This window comes from Theropithecus gelada, chromosome 2 (assembly GCF_003255815.1).
Source record: "Theropithecus gelada isolate Dixy chromosome 2, Tgel_1.0, whole genome shotgun sequence".
Lineage (NCBI taxonomy): Eukaryota > Metazoa > Chordata > Mammalia > Primates > Cercopithecidae > Theropithecus > Theropithecus gelada.
Genome location: NC_037669.1, coordinates 86,448,851 through 86,468,107, shown reverse-complemented (window position 1 = coordinate 86,468,107; position 19,257 = coordinate 86,448,851). Strand labels below are relative to the sequence as shown.

The window sequence follows — 19,257 nt, the reverse complement described above, 5'->3', positions numbered from 1 at the left end:
AGCCAAGACAATAGAGAGACATCTTTAAAGTACTGGGGGAAAATGTCAACCTAGGATTCTCACTCAGTAAAATGTCTTTCAGAGTTAAAGTCAAAATAAAAACTTTTTCAGACATGCCAGAGTTTCAGAATTAATGACTAATAGACCTGTACCTCAATTAGTGTTAAAGACAGTTCCTCAGGGCTGGAGGAAAATGACATGAGGTAGAAAAGTGGATCTACACAGAAATAATGAAGAGTGCCAGAAAGGGTAAATACGTGGGTACATATACAGACATTTTTCCCCTCATTTAAAAATTTCTTTAAAGGTAATTATTTAAAGCAAAAATAATAACAATGTATTGTAGTGCCTATATCTTCTACAGAAATAAAGTACATGACAATGGTAGCATGAAGGACAGGAACAGGGAAATAGCATATGGTCTTGTCATATACTTATACAGTAGTTGGAATGATTAAATACTATCTGAAGATAGACTGTAATACCTTCAAGATGTATATTGTAAACCCTAGAATATGGATTGGCAAACTACAACCTGTAGACCAAATCTAGTTTGAGCCTTTTTTCCCCCACCATTGACAAAGTATTTTATTGACTGCCTGCTTTGGCAAAAAAGTTTCACTGTAATTCAGCCACATTCAGTCATGTCTATGGCTATTTGGTGTTATAATGGCAAAGTTGGGTAGTTGTGACAAACCCTATGGCCTGCAGATTCTAAAATATTTACTATTTGGCACTTTATAGAAAATATTTATTGACACTTGCCTTAGAGAAGCCACTAAAAAAAAAAAAAAATCCCGGGTATATCTAAGAAGCCTATGGTAGAGATTAAATGGAATTTTTAAAAACCCTCAATCCAAAACAGGCAGGGAAGAAGGAAAAAGGAACAAAGGACAGGACAAATAGAAAACAAATGGCAACTTGCTAGATTTAAACCTAGGTAAACCTAGATTTAAACCTTATTAAAATCATTATCACAAAGAAAGGATAACGGCCTTTGTGTCCATGTGCTCTCATCATTTAGCTCCCACTTGTAAGTGAGAACATGTGGTATTTGTTTTTTTGTTCCAGTATTAGTTTGCTAAGGATAATGGCTTCCAGCTCCATCCATGTGCCCACAAAAGAAATGATCTTGTTCTTTTTTATGACTGCATAGTATTCCTTGGTGTAGTTGTTCACATTTTCCTTATCCAATCTGTATTGAGGGGCATGTAGGTTGATTCCATGTCTTTGCTATTGTGAATAGTGCCACAGTGAACATTCACATGCATGTGTCTTTATGGTAGAATGGTTTATTTTTCTCTGGGTGTATACTAAGTAATGGGATTTCTGGGTCAAATGGTAGTTCTGTTGTTAGCTCTTTGAGGAATTGCCACGCCGCTTTCCACAATGGTTGAACTAATCTACACTCCCACCAACAGTGTATAAGCATTCCTTTTCCTCTGCAACCTCGCCAGCATCTGTTATTTTCTGACTTTTTAAGAGTAGCCATTTTAACTGGTGTGAAATAGTATCTCATTGTGGTTTTGATTTGCACTTATCTGACGATCAGTAATACGGAACTTTTTTTCATATGCTTCTTGACCCACATGTATGTCTTTTGAATAGTATCTCTTTGTGTCCTTTGCTGACTTTTTAATGGGAGTTTCCTTTTTTCTTGTGAAGTTGTTTGAGTTCCTTATAGATGTTGGGATATCAGACCTTTGTCAGATGCATAATTTGCCAATTTTTTTTCTCATTCTGTAGGTTGTCTCTTTACCCTGTTTCTTTTGTTGTGCAGAAGCTCTTAAGTTTAATTAGGCCCCATATGTCAGGTTTTGCTTTTGTTGTGATTGCTTTTGGCATCTTCGTCATGAAATCCTTGCCCATTCCTATGTCCAGAATGGTATTGCCTAAGCTGTCTTCCAGGGTTTTTTATAGTTTTGGGTTTTACATTTAAGTCTTTAATCCATCTGAGTTGATTTTTGTATATATAAGAAAGAGGTCCAGTTTCAATCTTGTGCATATGGCTTGCCAGTTATCCCAGCATGTTTTATTGAATGGGGAGTCCTTTCCCCATTGCTTTTTTTTCATCCCCTTTGTCGAAGATCAGATGGTTGTAGGTGTGTGACCTTATTTCTGGGCTCTCTACTATGTTCTGCTGGTCTGTGTGTCTGTTTTTGTATGAGCACCATGTTGTTCTGGTTACTGTAGCCCTGTAGTATAATTTGAAGTTGGGTAATGTGACCCTTCTAACTTTGTTGTTTTGTTTAGGATTGCCTTGGCCATCCAGGCTCCTTTTTTGTTCCATATGAATTTTAAAATTGTTTTTTTCTAGTTATGTGAATAATGTCATTGGTAGTTTGATAGGAATAGCATTGAATCTGTAAGTTGTTTTGGGCAGTATGACTAATTAACTGATACTGAGTCTTCCTATTTGTGAACATGGTATGTTTTTCCATTTGTTTGTGTCATCTCTGATTTCTTTGAGCAGTGTAAAACCATGAAATTTCTCGTAGAAAATATTGGAAAAAATCTTTATGACCTCAGTGTAGGCAGAGATTTCTCAGGATACAAAAAGCTCCAGTCATGAAAGAGTAATTGAAAATATTGACTTTATCAAAATTTAAAACTTTTCTTCAAAAGACAGTGTGAAGACAATGAAAAAGCAAGGCACAGATTGGGAAAATACACAATACATACATCTGACAAAACACTTGTATTCAGAATATATAAAGAACTCTTACAACCCAATAGTAAGAAGACAACCCAATAAGCAAGTAGGTAAAAGATTTGAACAGATCTTCACAAAAGAAGATACGTGGATCGTCAACAAACATCTGAAAAGATGCTCAACATTGTTAGTAATTAGAGAAATGCAAATTAAAACTACAGTGACAGTACTGCATACCCACTAGTATTACTAAATGTAAAAAGACTGAAAATACCAAGTCTTAACCAAAATATGGAACAACTGGAACTCTCATACACCACTTGTAGAAATGGAAAATAGTATAATTACTTTGGAAAAAGTGCGCCCGTTTCTTACAGTGTTAAACATAGACTTACCATATGACCATATTACCAGTTCTACTCTTAGGTATTTGTCCAAGAGAAATGAAAACACATGTCCACAAAAAACTTTATTCATAATAGAGAAAAACTGGAAACAACCCATATATCCCTCAACGGGTGAACGGATAAACTCATGGTGGTGTATTTATATAGTGGGATATTACAGAACAACGAAAAGAAATGAACTGCTGATAAAACAACACAGATGACTGTCAAAAACATTATGCTGAGCAAAAGAAGATGAGCCAGGAGAACATACTATGTGATTCCATTTATATGGGTTCTAGAAAAAAAAAAAACTCTAGCAATAAACGGCCAATCACTGGATACTCAAGGCTGAGCTTCGAGGGAAGCTCTGCACGAGGCTGTGCAGGGGGCACAAGATAATCATTTGAAATGTTGAAATCTTCTCTATCTTGATCATGGTGTTTGTTACTTAGGCTTATGCATTTTTCAAAACTCATCATACACTTTAAATGAGTGTGTTTTATTATAGATAAATTAAACCGCAATATAAAGTGATTTAAAAAGAAAAAAAAAAATCTAGGAAACTGAAGCAGAACTGGACTCTTAGAAAAACTTCAGAACATCAGATTATTTTTTATCTAAAATATGCACGAAACTGGAGTCAAAGAGCGGAAGAAAGGTTTTAAAAAAGAAAAAGAAGAATTAGGATGTCTTCATTTGAATCAAATTCCTACTCACTAAAGTTTCCAACTGCAGTCTGTATCTCAATCCAATGGATTTTCCATTCCAAGTCAACAGTGACCTATTGCTTTTGTCAAGATTCCCAAAAACCAAGACGTTAAGAAAGTAATTGATATTTCTAAAATGTTAACTGTTAATGTGACCACAAGAGGACTCAGTGTGTCTGCCAGAGCTGAAGTTATTCCTTTAGAGAAAAATTTGATCTAAGCCAGCTTTTGTCCCATGCCTCTAAATTTTCAATAAAGATATATTTCAAGCATTCAGGCTCTGTTGCTTAAGCTTTTTTAAGAACATGACTCCTCATTCTGGTGCTTCTGACTTTAGTCAGTTCAGACAGCTTCTTGTTTTTTTCTCCCACCTTGGGGTAAACTTTTAGTAACAATCTAGAGTCAGTTACTCCTTTCTCATCCTGTCCTTATCTCTTCGGGCCCATGGTACTTTTTTGGAGAGGCGTGGTGGTGAGGAACAGAATCACGGAATAGTAGAGTGGAACGTCATTCTCTGAGTCGTTAAATCCAGTTTTGTCATTTTACAGAGAGGAGAACTGAGGCCCAGAGGAGGAGAGGGACTTCCCTAATATCTCATAACTCTTAGGAATGGAAACCAGCCCTGGCCCCTTGCAGCCCTGCACTGCCTGGGAACACAGCCTGCTTCTCTCTCTGACTTGGGCTCTTTGGTAATAAGAGAGAGACATTTTTCATGCGTTTTCAAGGACATTGCTGAAGAACAAGGAATAAAGGGACCGTGAAGTAGATGTTGCAAAACACGGATACTTGAAAGCAGTCTTCAGTCACTACCTGCATAAATTACTTTGCTAACCCTTTGGGATGAAAATTCCTGTGGCTTGCACATTGCAGAAGAGTTTGATGTTTTCTTTCTTTCTTTTCCTTTGTTTTTTCTGAAGCTATGAATTTGTTTTGGAGGAGAGACTTTTCACTTTAGCCTTGCTGCAGGGATTTACAGTAATTTTGTAAAAACCATGCTGAAGAGAGAGAAGCCTGTCATAAATCTGATCTGTTTCCTCAGTCATAACTAGGGAGAGCTCACCATCTGAAGCTTTGTAGAGGTGGAGACCGGGTTTGTTGCTAATTGATATACTGTTACTAAAACAAAGGATTGATCTGTCAATGCCTCGGAACTACACAACTATACCCAGTCAGGGCTGCCATCAGACCACCCTATGTTTTATGGACTTAGTGTCTTGGCAGCCCAGAGACATGCCAGTGGGGGCAGTTTCTGCTTTGTCTGCTCATTAAACTCTGGAGACCTTTTCTTTGTTGCTGGGCCAGTCATTCCCACAATCTGATTGGCCAGAGTTGATGCTGTTTGAAATGGGCAAATTTTATACTTACTCTGAAAAATGAGCAATAATTCCAAAGAATATTTATTTAAAAGAGGAAAAGTAACTGTTAGATGAGCAGATTGCCTGAAAAGAGCTTTATCTGAACCTTCTAAGACTAGGACAACATTTATTGTGGCTGCCAGGTACAATATTATTCACATTTCAAAAGAGAGAATGATGATATTAATACCTTACCTTAGATGACTGCCGTTAGCCTTTGCACAGCTCCTTAGTATCTGTGATTTACATCATCCAGATATCCCTATGAAGGTGAAGGTTGGGGTATGTGTGTTAGTGACTACATTGACTACGTATGACATATTAAGATGTGAGACTTTGAAGTCATGCATTGATTGATTCATCAGATGTTTTTGGAGTACTTCCTATGTGTCAGATACTGTAATAGGCTCTAGACTAGAATAGACCACATACACAAATGAGCAGAGCAGACCAAAACTCCTTGCTGTTACAGAACCTACGTTCTAGAGGGGTCCACAGGCCTGCCTTTACATGTGTTGCTGCTGGTTTTGTGACCTTGGACAAGCTACTTATTCCTATTGAGTTTGTTTTCTCATGTGTAACATGGTGTTCTTAATTCCTACTGCGTAACATTTTGTGAGAATTAATGCGACAATGTATGTGCAGTGCTCATGAATGGTAGCCACCAACACGACTGTGGTCATTGCAGTTTGCAGCAGTTCCACTTGTCATCATTGGGTTCCCAGGGAGTCCCCTCTTCTTTGGGAACAGACTTGCTCTCTGCTGCTCCATTGCGATAAAACCAGATGAGGTTAATCCCTGTCCCAGTCATTCTGGAGCTGGAGTCATCTGTATTCCAATTCCACAGCCCAGTTCTCGTCTTTGTCTTCCTTTGATTTAAGCAGCAGCCATACAGAATTAGTCCTTGTTCAGAAATAACACGGTTATCATCCTGTTTCGCTTCCCTGGGGTGACAGACTCTAACGTTTCTTTCTCTTTCTCTTCTTTCAGATTGTTTAGTGTAATTTTGGAACAATTAACCAAAGAAACAGAAGGCGGGAACCACTCTAGCGGCAAGTCTGGAGGCTTTGATGTCAAAGCCCTCCGTGCCTTTCGAGTGTTGCGACCACTTCGACTAGTGTCAGGAGTGCCCAGTAAGCACTTATTGTTTCCTAGAGTCAGGAGTGTGCTGGTTTTTCCTTCCAGGTGGGTCTCAGAATCATTGACTGGTGCTTCGAGGTGAGTTGCTCTGTGCCAGCCAGGGGTCAGCGGACGACTGTGGCCTCCTTCACAGTTGACAGGACACTCTGGCTTGCACTGTCACGTTGGATCCCTCTGACAGCCCCGAGAGGGGGACAGGTGGCAGTTATTGTCATTCTGATTTTGTGGACGAGAGAATGTTCTCTTGCAGAAAGACAAGGCATTGGGGTGAGACCTTGGGTTCAGGCCTTTAATTCTGGTCTATTTTTCCTCTCTGGCGACATGCTGCCATCCACTCCTCCACTCCCAGGCTTGCCCCTCTGAAAGTAGTGTGTTTGTGGATGAGGGTGTTGGAGGACTCAGCTGCCTGCCTTTTTTTTTTTTCCCCCGAGTGGGGAGCCCCAGAGGGATGGACTCCTGGAAACTGTGACTGGCTCCTCTACTCTCAGAAACGGTGCTACCCAGCTCTGGGGGAAAGGATGAACGCTTCAGCTGGGTACAGGGCACAGGAGCACGTGCCTTGAAGGCTGTTGTGAGAACAGAATGAGATAATGGAGGGAGAGCCCCTAACGGATGTCTGGAGCACAGAGGCTCTCAGTGAGTGAGAGAGAGAGTTTTAGCCACTAGGCCCTACCATACCGCTCAGTGCCAGGCCCCAGTGGGCTTCTGGCTCCAGGCCTCCAGGCCAGGTTAAATCATACCTGAGTTGGAACAGATGCCCTGTCTGTGCCCTGGCCAACGGCTGCAGCCTCTTATCCTTCCATAAGGCGTTTGGGGTTGCCTCACTGGGCTCTGCCCCTGACAGGACTCCTGTGTTGGGCACTTCCATGGGTAGAAGTCCTAACACCTTTCTGAGGGCTGGTGCCTCTGAGCAGGAATACGGGATTGCAGGGTGTGCCTGTTTTTCACAACTCATAAAGCCATCAGAAGAACACAGATCACATTTTTTGCCTCTCCAGAAGTTCTTCATGAAGTTTTTATTAAATTTGTTGGCACTTAAAATGCACCAAAAATCCTCTGGAAAAAAAAAATTTCCAAATTTAACATTTTAAAATGTAGGAAGTAGTGTTTTATGTGTACTTGTTTTTCCAGATGGTTCATTTATTTTCATTGAAAAAGATCAGCACAAGTGAAAACCACAGAACTGTGTGGAATCAATTGAGAAAAACAGAAATACCTTGGAAATGACTGGCTCTGTTAAGTGTAACACGATTAAATGAGAAGTTCAGTGAGCAAACATGTTCTTCCAGATTTAGTTGTTATAGCTTAATCTAATTTCAAAGTAACCACGACAGCTTTTTCCCCCAAAGAGCAAATAACAGGACAGCCTGTCTATGGTACGTGTTGCATGCAGACTTTGCGGGCTGCGGCTGTGCGCGTGTGTGCGTGCGAGCCTCTAGCCAGTGAAAAATCCAAGAACTCACATAGTGTTGTGTTTGCTTCCTTGGCTAATGAGATATTTACTAATCAACTAGTGCAGTGCTCCTAGATATTCTTGAGAATTCGTTTTAAACTGTATTTCTTCCTTTCACCAACAGACATCACTGTTTGAAATTTGATAGGGAGATTTGTATTTAACTCTCCCGCAGGTCAGCGGGGAAAAGTGTGAGTCTTGAGTCTTGTATGAGGACTTTTGAGCTTATATTTTTAACCATCTAGGTAGGGAACATCCCAGTCTCTCATCAAACTCAAACAGGCTTTTGAAGGAAGCAATCAGAGGTTGTCGGATGTGCTGTTTCTAATGCTGGTTGGCAGCCGTGGCCTGCTGATTACTTCTCTAGTACCCGAAGTTGTTAAAAATGTCTAGGAATGTTTGACTGTTTACACTTATCTTGGAATTGTTTAGTCCCTGCGAAAGAAAATCCAGACTGTTCTGTAAGACATAATTTTGTGTGCATGTGTGTATGGAAATATATATTCATTCAGTGAAACATAAATTTATTTCACAAGGTGGTGAATCAGGCATTTGTGGAGTTCTTAACCACCCACATTAAGAGACTGAGGGAGAATGGGCGGGAACCCAGAGCCTGCCCTGGAGACCAGGCCTCCTGACCCCTGTGTTGACGTCCCCCATTCTCTCCACGGCAACCTCAGCACTACTGTGCTGCTCGCTGTTTAACTTCTTCCCTTCTCTTTCCCTGTCCTTCTGTGTTGGACAGGGAAACATTTATCAAAGTTCAAGACTATCAAAGTGGAAAAGACTCCTAAAGATCATCTGGTCTACCTGCATCTTTTAGACAGGAAACTGAGGTCTGTTGGAGGTCGTGACTTGTGTAAGTTCTCACAGCTAGTGAGTAGCCAGACAGAACCAGACTCACGATCTCCACGTTCCTGACCCGGTGTTCTTCCCACTCCTGCCTCCTTCACTAGAGTCCCTTGGGATCCACTGAGATCTACCATACATGTTGAGTATGTACAAAGGAGCTGAATGCAATAAAGTATACATGTTCACAGTCGGATACAACTTTATCATCTCCTAAAATGTGACCAATCTGAAATACAGTAGTTACTCTAAATGTAAAAAATATTCGCAAAGCTTACTGCCATGGAATTTAGAAGAGCTAACTGCTGGGGGTTGATTTTGCATGGCCCACTGGTGTCTCAAGAAAACCAAAACAACAATAGAAACCTGGCCATGGGGATTGGAACGGGTGTTGTCTTTTCCCTTCCATGTGTTCTCTGTAGGAGGAAAAACATATTGAAAATCATCCTAATTGATCATTTTTGAAAAAACCATGTGGACATTTACATATCCAAAGGTGTAGCACCCAGGGTTTTAGTTGTAATAGAGGTTGTAGCAAGTCAGGGTCGTGCTGAGTCTGAAATCCTCTTACTGCTTTTCCCTCACCATCCTGTCCTCTACCTCCTCCTATGCTGCTTATCACGGTAAAGGTTTGTCATTATTGCTAAGTCTTCTCTTTGCTTGCTGTATTCTGGTTTCTGATGTAAGCATCTCAGCTTCTTGCATTCTTTTTTTCCTGAATATGTATTGGGAAAGTGAGGTGATAGCAGAAGAGGGAATGTTTGAAGGTAGAGAGACAACAGGGAAGGACAGGGAAGGAGAAGGTAAGAAGGAAAAGAGGGAGCAGCACAGTCGTGCTGAGGTCACGGGGCCATGGAGAAGATGGGGGACACCAATGCAGGGTCAGGAGGCCTGGTCTCCAGGGCAGGTTCTGGGTTCCTGCCCATTCTCCCTCATTCCCTTGGTCCTGCAGACCCAATCCTAATCCTGAGTGCTGCCCCCATCCTTCTTTTCATGACCTCTTTTTCTCTCACTTGATGGGTAGCCTTACCCACACTGTGGCACTGAGTATAACTCCATGGGTAGCTTGTATTAGGTTGGTGTGAAAGTAATTGTGGTTTTTGCCATTGAAAGTAATGTCTCTGAGTCTGAGGATTTCAGACTCAGCAAGACTCTGCCTTGCTAAGACCTCCATGGCAGCAAAAGTTTTAAATGTAGGAAATAATCGTTTTTTTTCCCTCTCTCTCTCCCTTTTTTTTTTCCTTTTTTTTTTTTTTTGGAGACGAAGTCTTGCTCTGTCCCCCAGACTGGAGTTGCAACCTCCGCCTCCCAGGTTCAAGTGATTCTCCGACCGCAACCTCCCGAGTAGCTGGGATTACAGGCGCACACCACCACACCCAACTAATTTTTGTATTTTTGGTAGAGATGGGGTTTCATCACGTTGGCCAGGCTTGTCTCGAACTCCTGACCTCAAGTGATCCACCCACCTTGGCCTCCCAAATTGCTGGGATTGCAGGCGTGAGCCACCTCACAAGGCCAGAAATCGTCATTTCTCAAGTGCCTGTCTCTCAAGACCACATTTCAGCTTCAGGACACATCTACCTTAATGTTATGTAATACCAACATCAAACTTAACAAGGCTCAAATCACTCTCAACCCTCCCCCTGCCCCTCCCACCTCCCTCATTCCTGGAGAATCTCCCTTTGAAATGCGTAGTTTTGTTGGGGGCACTGGGATTTTGCCTCAAGACCCTGGCTCAAATAACTGGTGTGCTCCATAGGTACCTTCCTCTCATTCTGACTCAGTTGCTGAGTTCTGGTCTCATCCTGATCTTCACCCTTGCTACTCCAGCACTCTTGAACTGCCTCTCTGTGTGTCTGGCCTGCTGCTGTCCTGTTGGTCTTTCTAAAGCAGCTGCCTTTTGCCAATGGTCTAGTCTGGCTCCATAACCCAGATTCAAAACCCACAACCCTGGCTGCAATCTACTTCTCTTTCCTGATTTTCTTTTCCACTATATAACCACCAATCAAGCCCATGCTGTGCTACTCTCCTCTGTGCTTTTGGTACTCTGTTCTTCCCTGAAGTCGCCTCTCTCCCATGCCCACCTGTGGAAATCCACCCCACCTGGCCTTTGGGCTGTGCCCAGAGGGAAGCTGCCTCAGGGCCCTTTCTTCACCTTGTTCATCCCTATTTGTTACCTGCATGGACCTTGGGGATCTGAACAAAGGATGATGAACGTGGGAATAAAGACAAAGACAAAGACAAAAGCATATATTTGGAAGAAAGGGTCACGGGGCTCCTTGCTTCTAGTTAACAAGAGCCCTGAGCTTTAGAGCCTTTCGCATTTTATTGGGTAAAGGAGATAGCGAGAGCGGGGAGTGGTTGTCGGTAAGCTGCTTGATTTACAGCAGGCTTACAAGACTGCATTCTTCTGACAATAGGCTCTAGATATCCCAATAGATAGCCTCAATGAGCATAGCACCAGGGAGTGATTGCCCTCAGCAAACCTGGTTGTAGGTGCAGTTGTGAGTTTGCCTGCATCCTGCATTCATGGTGGCATTCATGATAAACAGTTTGCTGTTTGATCCTATAGCCTCCAGTGGAATGCTGAGTTGGTCACAATCCCTTTGGCCTTCTCAGCTCTCAACACCTATTAATTTTAACTGTTGGATATTCATATAGCATCTGTGTGCTACCCCAGGGTAGAGTTATTTGTGTTTAATTCTGTGTCTCCTAGAATATAATTTTTTGAGGAAGACAGTTTACATAAACCATCTTCATATTGCTCCAAAGCACCAAACGTTATGATTTCCACATGGTAGATGTTTAAGAGATTTTGTCAGATGGATGAAGAAATGCATAAATGAATGATGAACTTCGACAGTGGGCAGTCCCCTCCCTAGGCCTTAGTTTTTCCCTCTGTCTAGTGAGGGAGTTGGACTGGATGATCTTGAAGGTTCCTTTTCAGTCTGTCTCATATCCAGGCTTAATATTAATGAAAAGCTTTGAAATACCTCTTTGAATTGTATTACTATGTGTTCTAAATAAAGGAGGCATGAGTAGGAATTATATATATGAGTCATTGGAGTACCTTCCTGGCTCACAAACTTATTTTTTTTTTGTCTTTCCTAGGTTTACAAGTTGTCCTGAACTCCATTATAAAAGCCATGGTTCCCCTCCTTCACATAGCCCTTTTGGTATTATTTGTAATCATAATCTATGCTATTATAGGATTGGAACTTTTTATTGGAAAAATGCACAAAACATGTTTTTTTGCTGACTCAGGTGAGTAATGGGAATTATAGCTAACTTAATTTTAAAAATTTTTGGTTTTCCCCAAAGCAACTTTCATAGTTTGGGGAAAATCTAAAACAAAATAGGAAAAAAAATGCCCAATATACCAGCACGTTTACTGAGCCAGTTCTCAGTATGAGCTGTGTTCAGAATAGATGAGAATTCAGTCTCCCTTTCCACCCCGATTTCCTGTGTAATGTGTCCTGGCAAACAAGATGAGAGACCTCCAAAGTAAAAACATGAGGCAAACCAACAGCATTGTGCTGTCTAAGCCTAAGGAGGGTGCTGTAAGCACAGGTGCAGAGGAAAAGAGCCATGGATTCTGACAAGAGGAAATGGCAGATTCCACTAAGGAGGGAGCATCTGAAGGGAACCTTGAAGGACGAGCAGAATCCTGAGGCATCGCAGAGGGGGCGGTAGGGTGTCCCAGGCTCTGGCGAGGATGCTCACCTTCCCTGGCTTGGATTTCCTGATGTTTCTGTCCTGAGTGGTGCAGCCTGTTTGCTGTGTTTGCAGATATCGTAGCTGAAGAGGACCCAGCTCCATGTGCGTTCTCAGGGAACGGACGCCAGTGTACTGCCAATGGCACGGAATGTAGGAGTGGCTGGGTCGGCCCGAACGGAGGCATCACCAACTTTGATAACTTTGCCTTTGCTATGCTCACTGTGTTTCAGTGCATCACCATGGAGGGCTGGACAGATGTGCTCTACTGGGTAAGTACCCTGGGGAGAGAGTTTGTGGAGGGTTCTTTCCTTGGATAAGTGAGTTTTATGAGCTAGAGCCACTGGAGAGGTGGCTGGAAGAGAAACCCTGAAGTCAGTTATCTGGGAAGGGAAGCAGATGCTGTCTTTACCAGCAGCCTTCATCATCCTGCTCCTCGAGGGCCTTAGTTTCAGTTGCAGGAAGCTGCTGCACGATGTTGGCTTCTGGCTTTAGTCTTCCACTCCCCAGTGCTGCCTGAAGACCTGGTGCCAAGGGTGCCCAGTGGTCCCCTTTGGAGGAACTCCAGGAAGCCAGGGCTATCCTGATTCAACTCTTAAGAGAGCCAAAGGGTCACTTTCCAGGTAACGAGGCTCCTGGACTGCCACAGGCTAAAGTTAATCGTTTATACATCAAGGCAGGTTGTTCTACTAGATCCTAAAGGGAAAAAAGGGAATGTAAATCGGATCCCTTTAGTGCTTTCCGTAACTCAGTATAACCTTAAACCCAATGTGAGTGTCTCCCATGATAATATTTCCTGTTCTTGTCTTTAGTATTACCATAAATTGGCCCAGCACAAACCCTTAGCTGTCTTCTTTTCTATTTGAAGCTACAGAGCTCTGGCAGAAAGGGTAGGAATGGCATGTAGACTTCCAGGGCTGGTGGACCCATCCAGCCTGCCATGAAAACAGCTGGACGCTCTTTCAAGGCGGGGGTCTGATTCCTCTTGTCCCCGATAGAGCCAGAAAGATTTGCTACATAAAAATAAGTGCTATAGTATTTTAACAGCCATTTCCCAGGGCTGAGTTTGTTTGTTAGAATGTAAATAAAGCTCACAGAAGTTTAGAAATTGTTTTCCATGGTATAAGAGTTGCTGGTAAAGACAGCTAACATGTAGATTTTGAGCCTAAATCCAAGTCCAAAGGGGAGTAACCAGGATTCCAATCATGAGTTGTTAAAACGAAATTAGTAATAAAGTACTTCTGAAGTCAGCAGCTTTTAGACAGAAGGCCTGTAAATTGAGAAGTAGCTTCTGATAGTTTCTAAATTTTAGATACTTTTTAGGATTTGCTGTTCCTCCATAACTTCAGAGACTGTAACAGATAATGGTTATAAATAGGTTTTTGCTTCCCTTCGCCAGCTCACAGGATTGTAGATGTCCCCATATATTTAATATTAGGCAAAGAAGGTATATTTTTACCTTTAGTCCCCAAAGTGAGTCTAGTTTGATGAGGTTTAAGCATCACCAACACGTTATATCTTGTTTTTCCTACTTCCCTTTCTTTTTCTGATTGTCATAGGAGTGTGAGAGAGAGAGAGAGAGTGTGTGTGTGTGTGTGTCTGTGTGTGTGTGTATGTGGGGGAGGGGGGTATGCACATCTGTTATTTATATTCGTAAAACAATGTCTTTTCATGAAGAGGAAGGAGGAGGGGGATGGTATTGGCTGAGCCAGGGGCGTGGCTCCCGTATGCAAGAGGGCCCTCAGGTTAGGTGAAGCATTCATTTTTGCTATTATTTCCTAAATTGCAACTTCTGGTCAGATTAGTTGAGATCTCAATTCCAGTCTTCCCTTGAAGTTTCTCATAAATAGAAAAAGCATCATCACAATAGCCCAAACTCTGATATTTCCCCTCCCCAGACAGTACAGAAGACAACATTTTGATTTTTAAAAAATCAAAATCTGTGACTCCTCTCAGCTTTGTTTTTCTCTCCATTGACATGGTGAATTGTCAACTGTGGATCCAACATACCTTGACTAATGAACAATTTTATACTTTATGTTATATTCCCGCACATCGATTCTCACAATTTTCCTGTTGCCAAGAAAGTGTAAAACCTGGGAGTAGATGATTAAAGGAGAGGGAACTTCAGGCTCCTGGAAACAAAAGTTTCCACTTGCTTTCCTGAGAAGGTTTAAATATCATCTAGGATGATATAATTATTATTTTTATTATTAATATGACAATCACATGGTTAATAATTTGACAGTATAATTGCATTCTCCATGAATTACACAGCATTTTTATTCTGGTGGAGGATCTCAAGTCGTTTATAAACTTTATCCCAGTCTATATCCCTTTATAGAAGATCTGGGATCTTGAAGATGGAGACAGTGGAGTAGAGACCATGGAACATTCCCTGGGTTCTACAGCAAATGGTTGTGGTCCTTGATCTAGAACAGAGGTCTGCAAATCTTTTTATAAGGGGCCAAATAGAAAATGTATTTGGTCTTGCAGGCTCCATGGTCACCTTGGCAACTATTCAGCCCTGCCACTATAGCTAGGAAGCAGCCATGGGCAATACATCAGCAAATGGATGTGGCTTTATTCTAATCAGACTTCATTTATGGACCCTGAAATTGAATTTTGTGTGACTTCTCTGTGTCATGAAATATTTTGTTTTTGATTTTTTCCTCCACCAACCATTTCAAACTGTAAAAATCACTTTTAGCTTGAGGCCATATAAAAGCAGACAGCAAGCTGGATTTGGCCTGCGGGTCATGCTATGGGAACCCACTGGCCTAGACTAGAACCCAGCACTCTTTCCTTGGCATTCTTCCACCTGTCAGCAGTTTATGAATCCTTCCAGAACACTAGGGGGCAGCTAAGTAATGTCTTCCCGACTGTTCTCTAAGATCTTACTCTCTGAAACACATCAGGATTGTTTTTAATTACCTGTTGATTGTATTTATTAGCTCATCATAGAGACAGGCAGGGGCCAAGGAACCAAGCCTTCCTAATATTTCATGGGCCACAGTCAGCTGGAAGCCACACCACTGTGATACGTAGCAGAACATCCCTGCCCAGCACGGTGCCTGGCACCGAGCAGGCACTCAATAAACACAAGTGATGGGCATCATCCTTCAAGTGTACCAGGCATATTGCCTCATTAGTGTAGATGTGCCATGTTTGAATATCTATTTTTATCCACAACTAGGGCATAAAGGGAACATCTTGGGAGATAAAAAGAGATTAGATTTTAAATATTGACTACAAGCACATTTCTGAATCCTTTAGGTGTTTACATATGGTGGACAAAGTCTTTGCAGGGCATTGTTTTGCATCGAGTCAAGTTTATATTCAGTCAGCTTTCTCAAGCTCATTTATGCCTTGCTTCTCCCTAGCGTCTGGAAAATGTCTGGCAGGGTCTTGAGAAGGGAATTAGGGGTGGGTCCAATATGTAGAAAGGCACACTTAGAACAGGACTATTTGGATGTGTGGGAAGTGGGATCATTAAGTTCTGGCGGAAAGAAACCTATGGTAGAGTTCTTTGATAAAGTGAGTTCCATAAATATAACTGAGCTGTTGTTTGACCCACATGTAAGTGTTTGTTGCTCACAGAGGCAGCAGGGTGTAGGGCAGGGAAAGAGTGCTTGTTTAGGCTGGTTGTGTGACCTGGAGTAGGTCATGGAACCTCTCTGGGCTTCTCAGGATGCAGAATTAAACTTACATGATTTGATTTTTCTCTTCAACTTGGAGGAAATTTTTTCCCCTTCAATTGAAAGTTGTTTTTAAATGTGGGAAATAAAAAGTATTGGTTTCAGGAGACAGCTATCCAGATAATTTCTGGTGTCTTGCTTTAGCACTGAGCTCTTTTCTCAATGCACACTCCTACAGAGGTGCTGGCTGTCAGACCTTCACAAGAAGTACTCATGGTCAAGCTGACAATCTCCTTCATCCAGGGCACCTAGGAAGTTTCTCAATAACCAGCCGAGGGCTTGCCTTTTTATTATTGCATGCTCTGGGGAGTTAAAACCAGTATACCAACTTTCCAGAAGTGTTTTCAGCAGCTAGAAAAACAGCCTTGCATTGGTCTATAACTTGAGACATGAATATGCATTTCAGCCTTTTATTTTTATTTTGTTTAATTTTTTTGAGATGGAGTTTTGCTCTGTCGCCCAGGCTGGCGTGCAATGGCATGATCTCAGCTCACTACAACCCCTGCCTCTGGGGTTCCGGCTCCCAAGTAGCTGGGATTACAGGTACTTGCTACCACGTCCAGCTAATTTTTGTATTTTTAATAGAGACGGGTTTCACCATGTTGGCCAGACTGGTCTTGAACTCCCAACCTCAGGTGATCCGCCTGCCTTGGCCTCCCAAAGTGTTGGAATTACAGGCATGAGCCACTGCACCTGGCCCATTTCAGCCTTCTAAAAGAAGGAAAACTGAAGCTAAAAGGAAAACTCCTGGGCACCAGATGATACCCCTTGATGACTTTGATACAAGATTTTAAAAAATTTATCTAAATTGAAGTCCTTCAGTGGAAGCCAGTTTCTTCATTGTTGATAAAGACCATATAGGCAAAATCCCAAGCAGTCTTTCTTTTCATGTGGGTATTTTTGGGAACAGCGTGCATGTTCTGATTTTTCTTTTGTATATGTTAAGATCTAAGAAATGCTTGGCTCTGAAAAGGGACTTGGATTGAGAAGGGTTCACTGGGAGCAAGACTGGCTCTCAGAGCTGAAGCTTGTCTCTTTTGCCCCACCTTCTGACTTCGAGATTTGGAATCTCCAGTGGACTGTGTTCAACTCCAGCCTTTCCCTCCAGGCCTCAACTGTCATTCCAAGTGATACTTCTGATTTGAGCAAATGTGAATCTGATGAACACCTACTCCCAAGAAATTAAAGGGTTTTAAATTTTTTAAAGGAAAATTGTCCCTCCTAAGTGGAGAAGACAGCCGTTACTAGAGCCATTCTCTGGAACAGCAGACTGAGGCCTGAAGGAGGGTTGGTGAAGCAGATGGCTAAGCAGATGACGGTTGCTGGGGTCACAGAAGAGTGAGGTTTCCTGATGGGAGCACTGGACCTGTCCGCCCTCCTGTCACCTTGATGGGCACCTTCTCCCCTGCTGTATGCACCTCTGTTCCAACCCAGAGGGAAACAAGCCCAGATGGGGCTCTGTCTCAGGTGCTGACCCAGGCCAGGCACAGGCCACCACACCAGGCAGCCAGTGTCTTCTTCATCTATGGGGTTTTCAGTAAGTTTAGTGGTATAGTTGCTCTGGATGAATTACCCTCTGCCTTCCTGTTGAAATTAGTTTATCCAACTTAATTAGATCAACAATTGCAGCCACGGCCCAGGCTCGTTCATTACTCTAATTGCCAATGTAAGATGTGCAGACTGATATGAGTTCTGTTAAGCACATCAGTTTTCATGTGGCCAAACAGGTGTTTCATAAGGGATTTAATGCCCTCTCCCTAGACTTCAGCAACAGATGTTAGGTAATTTTTTTTAATGTTCACTTTCCCTATTTGGCTTCTGCATGAGGCAAACATTGTGAAGTGCACGAGCCTCATTCTATAAAGCTAAAACCTGGAGCCAGATCATGTGCAAAACAGCACAGGCTTAACACCCTGAGGGCTTGCACCTGCAAGGCAAGAGAGATGGCTCTATCCAGACTGTTCGCAATTCCTATTGGCTGGAAATTCTGGGTGTTATGGCAGGGTCATACCTTGGGTCATCCATTCTGTCCCCTGACTGGTCCTTAACACCTCCTTCCTGGGAAAGGTGTTTGCTGAATTTAACACTGACCTGTGCTGGTGGAAAGTTCCATCCAGCTGTGATCCTTAAAGCACCTGTTTGCTCTAGCTTCCTTTGGCAGGATCTGCCAGGAAGACTGTGTTTGAGTGTGCAGCATGAGCTTGTCCAGGAGTAGGGGAATGGGGTTCCTCAGGCCACACCCTTTCACCTCGAAACCCAGTCAGCTCACAGCTGGAGCCAGTCTCCCAGGGGGGTCATCTAGATCAAAGCTAAGTGTGGAGAATAAGGGCTGCTTCTCCTTTCTGTGGGTTCAGCTAAGAAAAAGCCCATTCGGGCCAGGTGCAGTGGCTCAAGCTTGTAATCCCAGCACTTTGGGAGGCCGAGACGGGTGGATCATGAGGTCAGGAGATTGAGACCATCCTGGCTAACCCGGTGAAACCCCGTCTCTACTAAAAAATACAAAAATCTAGCCGGGTGAGGTGGCGGGCGCCTGTAGTCCCAGCTACTTGGGAGGCTGAGGCAGGAGAATGGCCTAAACCCGGGAGGCGGAGCTTGCAGTGAGCTGAGATCCGGCCACTGCACTCCAGCCTGGGCGACAGAGTGAGACTCCGTCTCAAAAAAAAGAAAAAGCCCATTCTGCAAAGAGCCCCTGACTATATGTCAGCTAGTTGACCTTGAAAAAATTCTTTTTTGCATTCGTTTTGCTGCATTCATTTTGTTTGCACTCACAGGTTGCAGATAATCCAGATATAAAGTGGGTTTGGTTTCCTTGGGTAGGTTGTCTTCCAGTAGAAGGTTATTTTAGGAGTTTTTAAAAAGAGTTTATAGAGTCAAATGGTGCAAGTTTGTCTCTATAATTAAGACTTTTCCACCATCACAAATTTTAAACACAAAGTCTAAAATCTTGGGCAGTATAGAAAATAGGTTCTAGCTAAGCACTAGTTTTGTCCTCTACCAAGACCTTTCCTGAAAATCACGTATCAAGACAGTTTCCTGTAAGAAAAAGCCAAATCCCAGCTGATTTTCCTTCCTGGGGCCAAAATCTGCTATTATTCGGCTTGAAAGCCTTGATAACTCTGTGTGTATGTGTGTGTGTGTGTGTGTGTGTGTGTGTCTGTCTGTCTGTATGTGTGTGTGTGTATTGGGAATATGTGATGAATGTGTGTTGGCTGCTGTTGTCTCTGATTTGGTTACTGTTGTTTCTGATTTAAATCTAAGTAAAGTTTAATTAAATGTATAGAATGCTATCTCTAATGTGA

The 19,257-nt window shown here is 42.4% G+C and overlaps 1 protein-coding gene across 4 annotated transcripts in view; it reads left to right on the top strand.

Annotated features, from left to right (window-relative positions):
* CACNA1D (calcium voltage-gated channel subunit alpha1 D) overlaps positions 1 to 19,257 on the top strand; it is a 326,868-nt gene that overhangs the window by 162,317 nt on the left and 145,294 nt on the right. For all 4 annotated transcript variants that reach the window (XM_025375479.1, XM_025375478.1, XM_025375481.1 and 1 more), the window contains exons 5-7: positions 6,095 to 6,237; positions 11,658 to 11,810; positions 12,336 to 12,532. In XM_025375479.1, coding sequence (XP_025231264.1) covers positions 6,095 to 6,237; positions 11,658 to 11,810; positions 12,336 to 12,532 — 493 coding nt within the window. The remainder of the gene's footprint in view (positions 1 to 6,094; positions 6,238 to 11,657; positions 11,811 to 12,335; positions 12,533 to 19,257) is intronic.